Source organism: Sturnira hondurensis, unplaced genomic scaffold (assembly GCF_014824575.4).
Source record: "Sturnira hondurensis isolate 20B ecotype Veracruz unplaced genomic scaffold, ASM1482457v3 Scaffold0004136, whole genome shotgun sequence".
Classification (NCBI taxonomy): Eukaryota; Metazoa; Chordata; class Mammalia; order Chiroptera; family Phyllostomidae; genus Sturnira; species Sturnira hondurensis.
In genome coordinates this window covers 21,187,262-21,203,549 of record NW_028076767.1, presented here as the reverse complement: position 1 = coordinate 21,203,549, position 16,288 = coordinate 21,187,262, and the positions used below count along the sequence as shown (strand labels likewise).

At 41.4% G+C, this 16,288-nt stretch overlaps 1 protein-coding gene across 2 annotated transcripts in view; it reads right to left on the bottom strand.

Moving 5' to 3' along the window:
• PHF20 (PHD finger protein 20) overlaps nucleotides 1-16,288 on the bottom strand; it is a 104,874-nt gene that overhangs the window by 15,278 nt on the left and 73,308 nt on the right. For both annotated transcript variants that reach the window (XM_037043974.1, XM_037043973.1), the window contains 5 exons: nucleotides 14,499-14,777; nucleotides 8,945-9,043; nucleotides 8,257-8,421; nucleotides 7,212-7,390; nucleotides 258-357 (listed from right to left, as the gene is read on the bottom strand). In XM_037043974.1, coding sequence (XP_036899869.1) covers nucleotides 258-357; nucleotides 7,212-7,390; nucleotides 8,257-8,421; nucleotides 8,945-9,043; nucleotides 14,499-14,777 — 822 coding nt within the window. The remainder of the gene's footprint in view (nucleotides 1-257; nucleotides 358-7,211; nucleotides 7,391-8,256; nucleotides 8,422-8,944; nucleotides 9,044-14,498; nucleotides 14,778-16,288) is intronic.

Below are 16,288 nucleotides of genomic sequence, written 5' to 3'. Positions count from 1 at the left end.
ATTTACAATAAAAAATAAATAAATTCTAGCTCAAGGCCAGCTCTTCCACTGGAGAACCTTTTCATACACAGTTGCTTACTGCTAAGCTTGGGGAAGCTGGCCAGCAGGTGAGTGAGCGACTAGGATAAAAGAGGTCAGAGTCCAGCCGATGCTGAAGAATGAGTCTCAAGACCATGGACACTTAGGCTGCTTCACAACCAGCTATGCCAAGGAAAAGGCTACATACTATTAATATCCCTGACTCCAGAAATCTCTACCTGGAGGGTCTTGGCAAACATAACAGGTGTATTTCTCAGGCACATTTTCTTCCAGTAATCCCATGCAGACCCCATGCTGCCAGCACTGGCACTCTTCACACTGTTAGAATTAAAGAAGCAATAAGAATTAAACTCAGAATATATCCTCTGTCCAAAAATAAGACCCGCCGTGGGAGGAGGGGACAGCGGGAGGTGGAAGAAGAAGGGAAGCCCTGGCTGGTGTAGCTCAGTGGATTGAGCAAGGGCCTATGAACCAAACAACCACAGTTCAATTCCCAGTCAGGGCACATGCCTGGGTTGCAGGCCAGTTCCCAGCAGGGGACACACAAGAAGCAACCATACATTTATTTCTCTCCCTCTCTCCTTCCCTTCCCCTCTAAAGATAAATAAATAAAATCTTCAAAAAAAAAAAAACTTTCAGCTTTAAAAAAAAGAAGAGGGGAGAGAGAGCACCCATGATCAATTTATATACGTGCGGGGCGCAACCATTCATCCAGAACTCTGCTAGCCAATATGACAGCTACAAGCCACCTGTGGCTCTTTACATTTGCATTAAGAAATTAAGTTAAAAATTCCATTCCTTAGTCCCACTCGCTACATCTTAAGTGCTTAATTGCCGCACAAGGCTAGGGGTGACTGTACTGGACAGCATAGATGAAGAACACTTAGATCCATGAACAGTGCTGTCTCTAAACATGGTTTTCAATCTCATTTCTAGAGGCTTAAACTTTTCTGATCTTTTTGACAGGAAAAATTGCTGACGTATTTAGAGTAAGGCTAACGTGTAATGACAAAAACCTGAATTTGCATTCTGGCATTAGCTCTGGGACCATGCAGGGGTCAATTCTGCAGTCAGAGCTTCAGTTCCCTATCTGCAAAACGGGATACTATCCCACCAACCATGTGGGTGGTTTATGAAAAACCAATGGGTTATGTATAAAAGTTCCTATCTCACAACTTTAACTATTAAGAGCCTATAACTACTACTAATGACCAATCTAATTCCATTTTGATGCTTCCTGAATTAACCATGTGCTAGCACTTTGCATTTATTTTCTCTAAACCTTACCAAAGGTCACACAGCTGAAGAGAGGCAAAGGTGGATCAGAACACAAGCAGGCAAATTGCAAAGCTAGTTCTTCTAACCCCTAAGCCTCACTGCTTTTCTCGGGTAAAGGGTGAGGTGGGGAGAGGGAGGTGAAGGAGAGGCAGGAGGTACTAAGGGAAAGAAAGGAGTAGACAACAAGGGCAATAGTGGGAGACCTGTGGAAAGTAAGCCTGTGGACTAAGGACCCGGAGGAGGAATTGAAGGAGGAAAAGCAGATGTCAAAAGAAATATTGAAATATTTCATGCAATTCCAAACCAGGGTCCTAAACCCAACTAAACAAATAGCTCTGGAAGGTAAGACAGTGAGCTTCTTGACATGGCCTTGAGGATGGGCCACCAGCCTAGCTATAAGGGACTAAAAGTCTGAAGTTCAGATAATCTTCAGCCACTTGGAAGTCAAATAGTCTCTAACATGAAGAGGGCTTTTGTGGGCAGATACAAACCCTCTAGGAAGCTGATCATTTCGGAATCAACAGCGGCAGAGCTAGGAGAGAAACTTCAGATTAAGATCTGATCCAGATTTTTCCATTTCCTATGAGAAAACTAAAGCTCAGAGAGAAAGTAAAGAGTATATAGCAACAAAGGTAGCACAAAAAAGTCTAGCAATTAGAATGAAAGTCTCTGTCACCAATGAGTTTGTAAGTGTCTTGAGAACTAGGATTCACCACAACTAAATCAAATACAGCCAAGATGAAAATTTCAAAATAGCTTTCTTCATGTGAGTCTGGCTAAATGCATTATTCATTTTTTAAAATACATTTTATTTATTTTTAGAGAGAGGGGAAGGAAGGCAGGGAGAAAGAGAGGGAGAGAAACATCAATGTACAGGAGAAACATCAAGCGTTTGCCTCTCGCATGCCCCCAGCTAGGACCTGGCCTACAACCCAGGTACGTGCCCTGACTGGGAATCAAACAAGCAACCTTTCAGTTCACAGGTTGGCACTTAACCCACTAGCCAGGGCCATTATTCATTTTTTTAAAAGTTTGAATTTAGAAATGAATAAGAATAACATAAAAGATAAAATATCTAAAAATAAACCTAAAACAATTTAAGAATAAAAATACCTAAGACTATCTAAGAATAAAATATGCAAGATCTCTATGAAGAAAAACTTAAAATACTATTTGAGAGATGCAGAGCCTTAAGTAAATGGTAAGGTGCACCTTTTACACCTGGTTAGCAAGAGTGGCGTACGGTGTTGGGGCAAATGCACAGCCATAGTCCTCATCTTCTTATCCTACCAGGATAAATTCCAGGTAGATCAAACATTTATGTTTTTAAAAAAATAAATGAAATGCCAAAAGTATCATAAGAAACCATGAGAAGCCTTTTATTAACATTTCTATAAACTTTTATGAACTTCCAAATAGAAAGCAACCATTATTCAAATCTCAGAAGCCATAAAGGAAACTTTAATATATTTGACCTCAGAAAAACAAAAAATCTGTAAGGTAAATCAGAAAACAGATGACAGAGTAAGAATGTGAATACAAACATTTGTAACTGTTCATTTGTAACAACCAATACAAAAACCCTTCTACAAAAAAGCCTATACAAATGAGCAGCAAAAAGACCAAGCATTCAACAGAAAAATGAAGAACATGAAGAGACATACCAAGGAAAAAAACCTAATTCTTAAATAAAAAGAGGTTCAAACCAACCCTTAAAAGAATAAATTAATGTAAAGTAACTTGAGTTAATATAAATTAATGTGAAATAAAAGCAGACTAATAATATGCATAACAGTATTTCTAGGTTTGGGGATTACATGTAAATATCAATCAATTTTTTTATACCTTTAGGTACTGTCTGAAGTTTTTATAACATTTACTACCTTCAACATAAAAGTGTTATTCTTATGAAAAACTGTTTATAGAGTATAATTATCATTTATATGTTCATGTGCATATGTGTACTCCAAAATATTAACAGTGGTCACCCATGGGTAAAAATAATCTGGTGATTCCTTTTTTTTCCTTATTTCTTTTTTGAGAGATGGGGAGTGAGAAAGGGAGAAGAAAAACATCAATGTGAGAAACATCCATCGGTTGTCTCTAGCACATGCCTCAACCAGAGACTGGGCCCACAATCCAGGCATGTACTCTGACCAGGAATCGAACTGCTGACCTTTGGCATTGTCATACAATGCCCAACCAACTGAGCCACACCGATCAGTGTTCTGGGTGATTCTTGTTTTCTAATTTGTGATTCTCTGCATTTTCCAAATGCTACAATTATGAAATGTTTAAAACTTATTTTATTTTTTTAAAATATATTTTATTGATTATACCATTACAGTTGTTCTATTCCTCCCTTCATTCCCCTCTACCCTAAAACTTATTTTAAAATAAATAACAAAATGGCTATACCAATAGACTACTTTTTCACTTAAAGAGCAAAGGTAAAAAGGCTTAATAGCACAGTGTATACTAATAAGGGTGCCTGGCGTGAATTCTTTGGTACTGCCTCCGGGGAGGGTTTATATAATATTGCTATATTGATATTGCTAATAAATAGCAATATTATTAAATTACAAATGCACATACCATTTAGCCCAGGAATTCTACTTCCCAAATTAGGACCCACAGGTATATTTATACAAAATTATTCATTACATCACTGTTACGGTCAGAAACAATCTAAATGTCTATCAATAGGGGAAAGGTTAAATAAATTACCATCCATGCATTATGTAGTCATAAAAAAAAATAGGGGAGCTTTTTATATTTGAAAATGAAATGGTCTTCAACCTATATATTGTTATATAAAAAAAGATCTTGAAAATACCACATCTAAGACATTACTTTTTAAAAATGTTGGTTGCAGACATGTGAATATACTCAATTCCCAATCATTTAATGCTTCATACACTTAAAAAATGGTTAAAATGGTAAATTTTGTTATGTATAATTTACTACCAAAAACAAAAGAATGAAGAGAATATGTTTGTTATTGCTTGTTTAGCTACCAACTGTTTATGGAATGACATACAAGACGATAAGGGCTTCCTCTAGGGTAGTGCAGCTGACTGACAGGGTCGCAGTAAGATTTTTCTCTGTATACCTAAGCATACTTCTCAGACTTTGAACTATGCAAGTGCCTTAGCTAGCAACAGATAAATATAAATTTTTAAACAAACAAAACTTTAAACATGGGTTTCTGTTAAAACTGCTACACAATTTATACTGAGGTTTGGCATCTAATATATGTGTTGCTCTAGGGCAAAGGTCAGCAAACTACAGCCCACAGGCCAAACCCAACTGGAGTCCTGCTTTTGTAAATAATTTTATGAACATGCCCATTCATTTTCATACATACTCACCTACAGCTGCTTAGGGCAGGGCTTAGTAGTTGCACAAAGGCCATATGGTCCTCGAGGCCTAAAATATTATCTGATCCTATTATAAAACGTTTGCCAAAACACAGCCTATAATAATTAAAATAATTTAAATATCAAATGGGTTTTCTTATGTTCATTTTCAATGTGGTACCCAGATTCCTCAAACATTCAAAATTTACTAAGTAGGATTTTATCCCCCCAGTGATTTGAATTAGTGGTAAATAAATTCAAATAATAATATATTTGAGTAATACTGATATCAAATAATGAAAACAATCAAAGAAAATTATTTCTCTAAAGTAATGTATGTATTGTAGAAAATAAACTAAATGTATTCTAGGGTTGTACAAATTATCAATGTGAATTAAAATTTTCTTTTTTTCTTTTTTATTTTTTTTAAGATTTTATTTACTTATTTATCTTTAGAGGGGAAGGAGAGAGGGAGAGAAACATCAATGTATGGTTGCCTTCCGTGCGTCCCCTGCTGGGAGTTGGCCTGCAGGGAACCAGCTTGCAACCCAGACATGTGCCCTGACTGGGAATCGAACCATGATCCTCTGGTTCGCAGGCCCATAAAATTTTCTTTTAAGAAAAAATTATTTGAACCTTCCTAGATGACGAATAAATTTTAAAAGTTTAAAATGTATTTGTTCCAGTTAGCTCCCTCTAAATTTATTAATGCCTTTTATTAAAAGTCCTGAGTGGAAAATGTACACTGCTGATAATGACAGGGAAGTCAGAAACTGTCCCTCCATAACACAAAGCCAGCTGGACAGCCAGTGGATAGCAGGAAAGGTCTACGGCAAAACCGAAGGGGTTCTGAAGTGAGCTCATCATCACCACAGTGCCAGACAGGAAGCCACAGTGTTGAGTTGAGCTGGGAGGAGGTCATGTAGAGCCTGGGAAGCAGATGGAAGTCAGTTCCGGACTCTGCCACATTATAGCTGATATGCCTCAATAGCTACAAACTTAGTTTCTTCCTATAGTACAGAATGGTACATCAAGCTCTACCTCCCAAACACCCTGTGATCCTTGCTACTTACAAAAAATGGAGAAAGAAGCACAGTGGATTAACACTGTGTCCCATACTCACAGGCCAGAATAGCCTCACCAGAGTGGCCTTCAGTACTCACCCATTAAAGGCTTCTATGGACAAATGAGGACCAGATCAGCTTCCAACGCCCAGAACTGAACACATACATGCAGACACACAGGAAAAAAACTAACAATCTCCAACATCCTCTTAAAAACCGAACTTCAAAAAATGCATACTCAAACATGTTCCAAGCTTAATGTTAAGACAACAGAGGCTACCAGTACACAAAATTCTGTATTTCTGAGCTAGCTCAGCAGTATGCTGTCCTTGGAACAAAGCTTTTCCTCCCACTTCTGATTAATCAAAGTGACTACACAGCATGTTGTTCAGAAAAACTCACCCAAAGGCTGTAAGCATTAGGCTTATCTCACAAAAAGAGAAAAATAACTGAGCCACTGAAATGCTCCACGCTGGCAACTGTCACTCACAACCCTGACTGCGTATCGGAATTCATAGGAATAGGCCCACCATTCACATTTCTGAACTCAGAAGTGAAGATTATCCATTTAGAACTTTCTACACTATTTTTTTTACCTTTATACATTTCGGATTCTGAAAGAAGTCCATTAGGAAGGGGGGTTCTGATGCTTACAAAGTTTGAAAACCACTGACCTAAGGCATACTTGAGGTCATAAACATCGGACAATATTTGAGACCATTCATGTATGCTAAATTCCCAGAGATTACCATAAAGGCTATTCCAAAGGAAACTCCCAAAGAATCTCGACCAATGTAACCACAACTTCCTTTAAAAACTCAGGTTTCCTGGACAGCCAGGCAGCTGCCAAGACATTTATGACAGCCCCTGGAGGCAGCCAGACAGGAGCTACCCCCACCAGAACTGAGATTAAGAGAAGAGAAGGACCAGAGGCAAGGAGGCACTGGCCAGTGATAGTTTCCCCAAGCAGTCAGGGAGGCCCACCCCACAGGCACATCCCAGGGAAGGAAATGACAGATAAGAAATGTCAGGAAAAAAGAACAACAAGGAACAGACAAGTTATAAAACTGGCCTCCATTTCTTTAGGCAATAAAAAAATTTTATCTCAGAGAGAAGGTATGGGTCCACGGGATGTACTGCCATTCCAGAAATTTGAGGCCCTGCTGTTTAAATCCTCACTGTGTGACCACAGGCAAGGCCCTTCCCATCTGTGGGTCCCAGCTGCCCCAAGCAGAGCATGAGTGGTTTAGGCTCAGTAATTCCTTGAGGCCTCACTTCTATCAATAGGCTATTTACACTATTTACACCAGCCTGAAATCAGAGGAAGTTAACCCCAAAAGCAAAGCTCAATCTGTTGCTGATAATACTATCAGGGGCTGCTGATGAGACTTATTTTTGCTGGCCTCTAACTGTAGTCCCTCAAAATTCCCTCCAAGGACCAGCTTTTGCCTCTCTATAAAGCTCTACCTACCTGGATCATGAAGTCATTTTCCTCCTGAATCTCACAGATGCAGCGGACCACTTCAAAATCATAGCGGTCATCCCCTTCGAGTTCCTCGTCCGGGTTGGTGGTCACATCGACGTCTTGGCCATACTCCTCATCGCTCCAAAGAAAGCTCTCAGAAGAGGATTCACTCACATTATCCTCCTCTGAGGGGAAAGGGAAAACAACAGTCACCATTTTAAATTATGCTATGAAATCTGAGAAATCCTAAATTGTCAAGAGTAATACCCTGTCATCTAGTAACAGCCCAAACGATGTACGCTGCCTAGCAGTGAACTAAATATCATTTCCTCATTTTACTGGAGAGAAGCCCAAGGTCACAAAACTCATTGGCAGAGAAGCTGCAGCTCCTCATGAACCACACAGATCATCATCCCTAATGATTCACATGTGTTCTTCAACCTCACCCCATCCAGCCAGAACCGGGCTTAGAGCCAAGTCTGTATCCAGAGCCACCTTTAAAACTCTGCAGACGTGGGAATGAGGTAGGGGCAGATTCCAGGGATAATCAGAACTAAAATCACAAGGTCATGGAGCCTAATTAGTTATAATTACAGCTAACTTTTACTGATCACTTATTCAGTAGACACTGTTCTAAGTACTTTCCACATAGTTATTAACTCCTTTCAAACTCACAATCACCCTACAAGGGGAATTCTCAAATCTGACTCAGATTTCCACAAGCAACCAGGTTAAATGCAGAAGCCATCAAGTAAGAAATGGAGGAACTGGAGGCTGGTGAGCAAGGGATGGGGGATAATAAATATAGTTGTAGACACACCGGCTTGGAAGTACTGGCTTTGGTCTGAGAGTCACTAAGACCAAAGTTGGAAAGAAATTGAAGGAAGGCACAGTTAATGGCCTTCATTTCATTTGATGTACTTACTTTAAAAATATAACAGATTACTCTTGCAGAGGGCTTGGGGAGTAGTACATCAAATTATCAACATAAATCCAGTCTTGTCAGGCTAAGTGCTGTACAAATGATGAGGCCAGCAGAGAGCCTCCTTACCAGATGCTTTCATTTTCCCTTTGTGGTTTCCAGATTCTGAGCCATGGAGCTGCGGGCTCATATGGACCCCAGGCTTGTGTGAGGACCCACACCTAGTGACAGCAAATGCTTTGGGTGGAGAAGGCTCCTGGGAGGTGTCACTGATTTCCTCACTGCAGGGACATTCTGAAAGAACAAGATCAGAATGGAATTAGCAGCCCCAGACATCATCAGGGCATTTCAGAACCAACCCCATTCAACCAACATCTCTGCTTTTCATAAAACATGTCATCCATTTAGCTCCCAAGATTAAAACACTGATTTCTCTTTAAAAAACCAACATTTTTGTGAGGGCTAGACACACACTTCTGAAGAAGTGAATCCTTTCCTGAGGGTTGAGAGAAATGAACAGTCCATTACCTGTATATCCTCTGCTACTTTGATGCTTTCCTGTGCACTGCCCTACAGCAGGGCATACTGGCCAATGAAGCAATAGGGGAGAGCTTTCCTAAATGCCAATGTGTCCTTGTAACTCCCAGGATGAGTGCGCTCCTCCTCTGCCAGGGCTGAGTCTACCAGCTCCAGTAGAGGCCTACTGGCCCTTCCTCTCCTCCACACAGGCTCAGAGGCCAGGACTCAGGAGAGGGCAAACCCTTGGCCCACCCGTGGGGTAAGGAAACCTCAAGTAAAACCCCACAGGAAAAATTACCGGTTTTGGTTTTCTTTTTCTTTTTCTTTTTCTTCTTTGGCTTCACTCTCACAAACTCTTTGAATTTCTTCTCTTTATTCTTTTCTTTGTCTTTTGAGGCTAGAATTAAATACAAGTGTTAAGTACTGGCATTCTAATATTTTGTTGTCAACTCTGGGGTATTTATTCTTAAGTCAGTAAGCATGTCCAATGTGAAGAAAACGAATAGCAGAACAGAATTCTGGGCCTGGTTCTGCCCTCAGGACTCTAGAGCCCCTTCTCTATCACCTTCTATGGAACAACTAGAATCTCTTCTTTTTTATCCTCACATTCTCTGAACACAAAGAGAAGAGAGAAGCCTTAAGAGGCATGCTCTGGCCTCTGGCTGAAGATGTGAAGTCATGTGGCCTGAGGTGGCAGAGTTCACAGGGAGAACTGTCTAGCGGAGATGAAGCTAACCCAGGTCCCTGAGGAGCAGGGGCAGCCAAGGTGACAAGAGGCAGAGCTCATTTGGGACTACAAGTACACAGGAGGTCTCCTTCAGGTAGGCACTCCCATTCTCTACTCCAGGGCCCAGGGGCAGAGCATCCTTCCCTTGAGTGATAACAGACACCAGAGCCTGGACACAGGAGTATGGCCTCTGCAGCTGGCTTCAAATCATGGTCCCACCACCTACTAAATATATAGATACTGGCTCAAGTTAACCCATCTCACCTGCACCTCAGTTTCTATTCTATGAAGTGGAAACAACAGTACCTGCCTCATAGGGCTTGTTGTGAGGATTAAATAAGACAATACAAGTGAAGAATCTGAAATGGTGCCCAGCACATGGCAAGTACTCAAAATGTTAGCTGTTATTATCCTGCCTGCAATACTCTCTGCCCAGAAGGGGGTGCTGATCTGCCATCAGCCCTCTCCAGACAGCCTGACCGATTGTTTCGGGGTTCCCAGAACATGTGACCTGGACAGAGTGACTTCCTGCCAGGGCTGTGCATCGGAGAACGGCCTGCCCCCTGAGCAGGCCAAGGCTTTCCCAGGATGGACACCTGTCCTCTCCTCAGGCCGCAGGCACCCCTCAGGAGACACACCTGAGCCCTTCTTGCTCCCTCTGCACATATGCCTGCTCCCTATTTCTCCATCAGATCATCACTGAGTCATGACAGAAGACGGGCATCAAACTTCTGCTTCCATAAGGGAAGAAAAAAGAATTACATTTACCCTCGCCTAGGGAAGAACTGCCTGCCCGCCACAGAGCAGCTGACACAAGCAATGACCAGAGAGGGAATGGCAGCTCATGGGCAGATTAGAATTGGGTATGCTCTTGGAGAGAGTTTCACAGCCTATCAGGGGAAGTGATACTGGTGGCCTAACACTATCACTTCCCCATGTCAGGATTTTTTTAAATCCTCACCTGAGGATATGTTTATTGATTTTAGAGAGACAGGAAAGGAGAAAGAGAGAAACATCAATGTGAGAGAGACATCAACCGGTTGCCTCTCAGATGTGCCCTGACCAGAAATCGAACCTGCAACCTAGGTATGTGCACTGACCGGAAATTGAACCCACAGCCTTTTAGTGTATGGGATGATGCTCCAACCAACTAAGTCAGCTGGCCAGGGCACACCATGTCTACTTCTCCAGCCTCATCTCCCATCAATCCCTCACTATAGATACAACCAAACACTGGCCCAAAAGGGCCCCCAAATACCTAACTCCCTCTCTTAAACCCTGTATTTTTTTTGCCTTAGCTCATGTGACAGAGACTGCTATGCATTCTCCAATACACTTTTCTCCACTTGTTCTATATGAAAAGAGTGTATTTTCCTGCTTCCCCTGACAGAGGTATAGCCAGGTACTGATGTTCAAGATATGAACAGAAGTGTGCTACTTCTGTGCCCCTTAAAAGAAAAGAGGCACAACCTCCCTCCCTCTCCCTTCCCAGCAGCTGAAAGACAGGCATGGTGGTAAGCGACTGTGGACCATGCAGAGGAGAGCAACACCTGAACCTCAAGCCTGGGGAACACCAAGGAGAAGGCTGGTCCTGGACCATTTCATGGAGTTTCATGTGGGAACTTGCAGTCTGACAAAGAAGGAAATAAACCTGTCTTGTTGAAGCCAACTAGTTTTACATAGTAATCGATACCCTAATTAGTTCATATTGCTCTCTTCCTTTAAAGGAGAAAGCACATGTCTCTGTGAGACGGCCAGTCTAGAACCTTAAGAAAACCTGCAGACTGGGACAAAGAAGTGCCCACTGCCCCAAGGCTCATTCTGGCCCGAAGGAAGGTTTATCCAGAGTGAGAACTTACACCAAAGTTTCCGCTTGATCATCGAATACTCTCTGTGAGCCAAACCTCTACTCAGGACTGAACTCACCTATGCAAAAAAAAACCAAAACCAAATACTAAGGAAGCCTGAACTTGCTCCTGAAGAGAATTTATTAAATGGATTCTGGTATTGTGAGAAATATCACTTGGAAAAGTGTGACCATCCAAATTCACTTATGAGACTAATGGCCTGACTGAGGGAAGAGGAGACATCCAAAGGTGAGAGTCAGAAGGCCACCTCAGGAACAGATTAGCATGAAAGTTCATTGGCCTTGATGCCTTTAAGTCTTTGCTCTACTTATTCTCAGCACAGGGATGCTGATCCTATTCTCCTGCCCTCTGGTCCAACCCTTACCTACCACCACCCTTTAAGGCCTAACTCAAATGTAACCTTCTCTTTTCAACATCCCACCCTACTCTGTATGCAAAGTCGGAATCTGTGTTCCTATAGCACTTAATATGTTCCCAATATAGGACTTAGTCCTTTTCACTGTACCTGTTTATGTGCTTTTCTCCCCACATTAAAGGTCCTGCATCATCACTTCAGAAATGAGGAAATCAGCCCTGGCTGGTGTGGCTCAGTGGACTAAGCGCAGGCCTGCAATCCAAAGGGTAACTGGTTCACAATTCCCAGTCAGGGCACAGGCCTGGGTTGCGGGCCAGGTCCCCAGTAGGGGGCACGTAAGAGGCAACCACACACTGATGTTTCTCTCCTTCTCTTTCTCCCTCCCTTCCCCTCTCCTTAAAAATAAATAAAATCTTTTACAAAAATAAAGAAATGAGGGAATCAGATCTGTGAAGAGCTCAGAACGCAAGTAGGCAGTAGCCAAGATTCCGTCTCTGGACTCTCAGGCCCGAAATGGATCTCCTGCTCAACATTACCAGCAGGAAAACTGAGGCCCTCCCACCCACAAAAAAAATTAAAAATTAAAAATTAAAAATTAATTTTTAAAAATCTGCAGAGTGTTCTGACAGACTAGAAGTCCCAAGAACCTCCATCTGAGAAATCCATTAGAACCCGTTTCCATTTAATATAATCAGCACACGCAGCATAACAAGGGTATGTTTTTACAGTAATTATCGCCAAGCAGCACAAAACCTTTAATATTCTGTTTTCCACTTAAGCATAATGTCAAGTTCACATTGCCTGTGAACCAGGACATAGGCTGCCTGGTGTCAGATCTCACCTTGAAACATCTTTCCAACTGAACTCCCCTCAAATGTCTGAAATTCTACTCCTAAAGATAAGGGCTTTCTTAGAAGTCCAAGGTGAAACCTAGATATGCCGAGACAACAGATGAGCTACTAAGTTGGTTTTATTCTTTCAAATCCTAACAAATTTAGCTATCAAAGTAGTCAAATATGAACAAAACCATGAGGAAATGGACAGAGTCTTTGATGGGAGAAAAAGTGAAAGGAGATGCCTGGAACGGGGAGTAGGGGGCCTTCTGGAGCCCTGTGGCCTGTGCAACCTCCTGAACACCCTGCTTTGTTTGCTCTCACTGACAGCCAGCAGCATGACTTAGCTCTTATTTAGATCAATAAGCCTATGTTAAAAAAACTGACTTTATTATACATTGTTTCACCTAAAGTCATATAAACTATTAACAACATTAAGTGAATACTTACTCTACATTAGTAAGAGATCCAAGGGCAGTACATAAAAGTAGAAACCAAATCACCCAGGCTTATTAATTATACCAAGTGGCAACAACATGTCTATTGGTTTTACATACAGGGTCAGAGATCACCTTAATCTGCCTGGCCCTGTCCTGCTCTCCTGACATCTGATTTTAGAAATGTTGTCAAGTGCTTTCAGGAGTTTCACATGCCATCTAATACGCATATACTTTAATGGAGAAACTATAAGCAAAAATATTTCATAATGTTACAGTTTTAGGTAAAAAGAAGATGGGAAGCTCGTAGAATTTACTAGAAACTCATTAATTTTCCTGCAATTCCCAAGGAACATGTAATTTTTCAATTTTTGCAAGTTTCAGAAGAATGCTCCAAAAAGGTTCTCTGTAATAGCACTTGAACATAAGATTTTACGGTAACACTTACTACCACCATTGTAGTTTCTACACAAAATAAACAATGCTCTAGGGAAACATTTTCAGTCGCAAATATGATGAAATCAGACTCAAATTGGGCACAACAGAAAAATCACGTATCACCTTTAAGTTGGTTTTTTTTTAAGATTTTATTTATTTATTTATCTTCAGATGGATAAGGAGAGAGGGAGAGAAACATCAGTGTATGGTTGCCTTTTGTGCGTCCCCTGCTGGTAGTCAGCCTGCAAGGAACCGGTCTGCAACCCAAGCATGTGCCCTGACTGGGAATCGAACCTCAATCCTCTGGTTTGCAGACCTGCGCTCAATCTACTGAGCTATGCCAGCCAGGGCCTACCTTTAAGTTTTTTATTAATGCATTGATTTTAAAGAGAGAGAAAGAAGTAAGGGTAGGTGGAGAGAAGCAGAGCAAGAGAGAGAAAACATTGATTTTGTTGTTCCACTTATTTATGCATTCACTGGTTGTTTCTTTTACGTGCCCTGGTTTGGGATCAAACCCACAACCTTGACCAAGGTTGGATTATCCTCTAACCAAGTGAGCTACCCAGCCAGGGCCAGGTAATTCTTTTGTCCTACAGGCAGGAATGGGGGATGGGATGACGGCACCTATGCTGTTCTGAGCACAAATTCTCCTGCTGGCTTTGGAAGGAGTTCCCTTTCCTTGACTGTCCCCACTTCATACTGAAAGTGCAGAGGCCTTCAGAGGCTAAGTGACTTTCTCAAGGTAACAGCAAAAGGCTGAGGTAAGAATGAGTTAGGTATTTCTGCTTCCTCTAGGGGGGGCACAGCTCCGTAATGTAAAGCCTGAGGATCACTTGCCACTTTTCATCCTTTTGGGATTCACCTCGACCAGATCAACACCTGCTTTCTGTGTCAGAAATGCAAGCACTGTGACCTGAGCAGCAGAGCCCTCTACGGAACAGACACAACACAGAATGAAAACATTTACTTGGGGCCCTGGCTGGTGTAGCTCAGTGGATTGAGCACAGGCCTGCGAACCAAACAACCAAGGTTCAATTCCCAGTCAGGGCACATGCCTGGGTTGTAGGCCAGTTCCCAGCAGGGGACGCATGAGAAGCAATCATACATTGATATTTCTCTCCCTCTTTCCTTCCCTTCCCCTCTAAAGATAAATAAATAAAATTTTTTAAAAAAACAACAAACAGACACACTTACTTGGGGAACTGGCAGAGACTCGCTTCCTGGTCAGGCTCTCCTGGCTGGCCTTGTCTGAAGCTGAAGAGCCCCTCGTTTGGACATGCCTCTTTCCTGGGCTCTCCTCTGGCTCTGGAGACTTCTCCATTCCATGGAAATACTTCATGTGATAATGCAACAGTTTGGCTTTGCGGAAAAATTTTAAACAATCCACAACCTTGCACCTAAATTTGTGGTCAAAGTCAACAGCTGGTGCTTTAGATGTCACCAAATCATCTGTTTTCTTAAAAGCATTTGTCACTGAAAGAAAAAAAAATACACAAAGATCCCTTATGCTTATCTTAGTTACAATACACACCTTAACATGTGGTGATAGAAAGTGAAAGAGCAGCATGCATGTGTAGTTGAAGACATTACTGGGACTGTTACGTCCCAAAGAGTACTGTTTGGAGAGAAGGAATTCAACCTTAGGGTAAATAACAGGGACTCAACTGTGATTTGCCCTTTGAAAAAAGAGATCAACATGTTTGTTTGTTTCTTCTGAAGCTATCCTAGAAGGTCTCGGGGTTTCAGACTTCGAGGAAAGAACAAGGGAAAATCCTAAAAACAAAAATCAGGTCCCCAACCCATCACTTGTAACTGATATGCTGGACTAGGTTCAGACTCACCACCATTCCAGTGGCTCTCTGTGTGGATAGAACTAGGGATTATTCTGGGGGAATCTCTTTATACACCGAAGGGATCTTACAACAGTTTTTGCACAAGGAGAGAGTAACTGTTATAGAGGTTCTAGTATTGAACGGTTTTGAGATTTCACTGCCATGTACTTTGTTTCATCAAAAGGGCTCAAGACTATAAAAAACCACCAACGGAATGAAGCTGGAAGGCATGAGGAGAACTTGCACAGCTCAATGATCAAATTCAAGAGACAAAGTTTGAAACCACCCCCCCAAACCAAACAGAAGGTAATGGTTTCGTGTACCAATGGCAAAAAGTAAAGCTGTCACAAGGTCTTCATGTGTCAGAAAATCAGTTTACTGAAGACTTCCTTCACAGAGCCCTCCTTCAAATGACAGCAATCACCTTCAACTCAAGTCACTTCCCTACAGAACAGGTCACCCAAAAATATGCTTTCTTAAGCGAATCAAATCTTTCCTAAGCGCAATAACACAAGTTCCATTAGGAGTAGATAGTGTGCTGAAACTTCCATAAATATTATGATTACTTTTTGAAGAACATTCCATAATCAAAATAAATTTTAAAATTCTTAAACTCAACCTAAGTCATACTTTGCCGTAGCACTAGGGTATGACTGCAGAACTGCTAGGCTTGTTGATCTGACGGACACTGCTATACCAGCAACTTGAACACGTAAAAAACTTGTACACACACACACCACCCCCACAAGCAGAACCCCTTAAAATTACTTTCCATCCCTGACAAGAGATATAAAAGGTTCAAATCAGTTAGATGTGGTTAAGAGAAGAAAAAGTAGTAACATAAAGTAAAATGGAATACATACTTCTCAGACTAACAGTATAGGACAAGCATGTCAGGAGAGAAACTAAAAATTCAAACTTCTGATTCATTCTAAAATTTTTTCTTAAAGCCAAGTAACAAGTAGTTTCTCCCAAACTTCCTCCTCTTGGGCCTAGTAGGGTAAACCATATGAATTTGCCATTTTTGTGTAACTAAAAAGGTTAAATATTGACCATTTCACAATAATTTCTTTTGCACTCGACAGCATTTCAAAACTCATTCCAGACAACTCCGCTTACCACTGTGTAAACAAGGCTAAGGTACGAGATTAG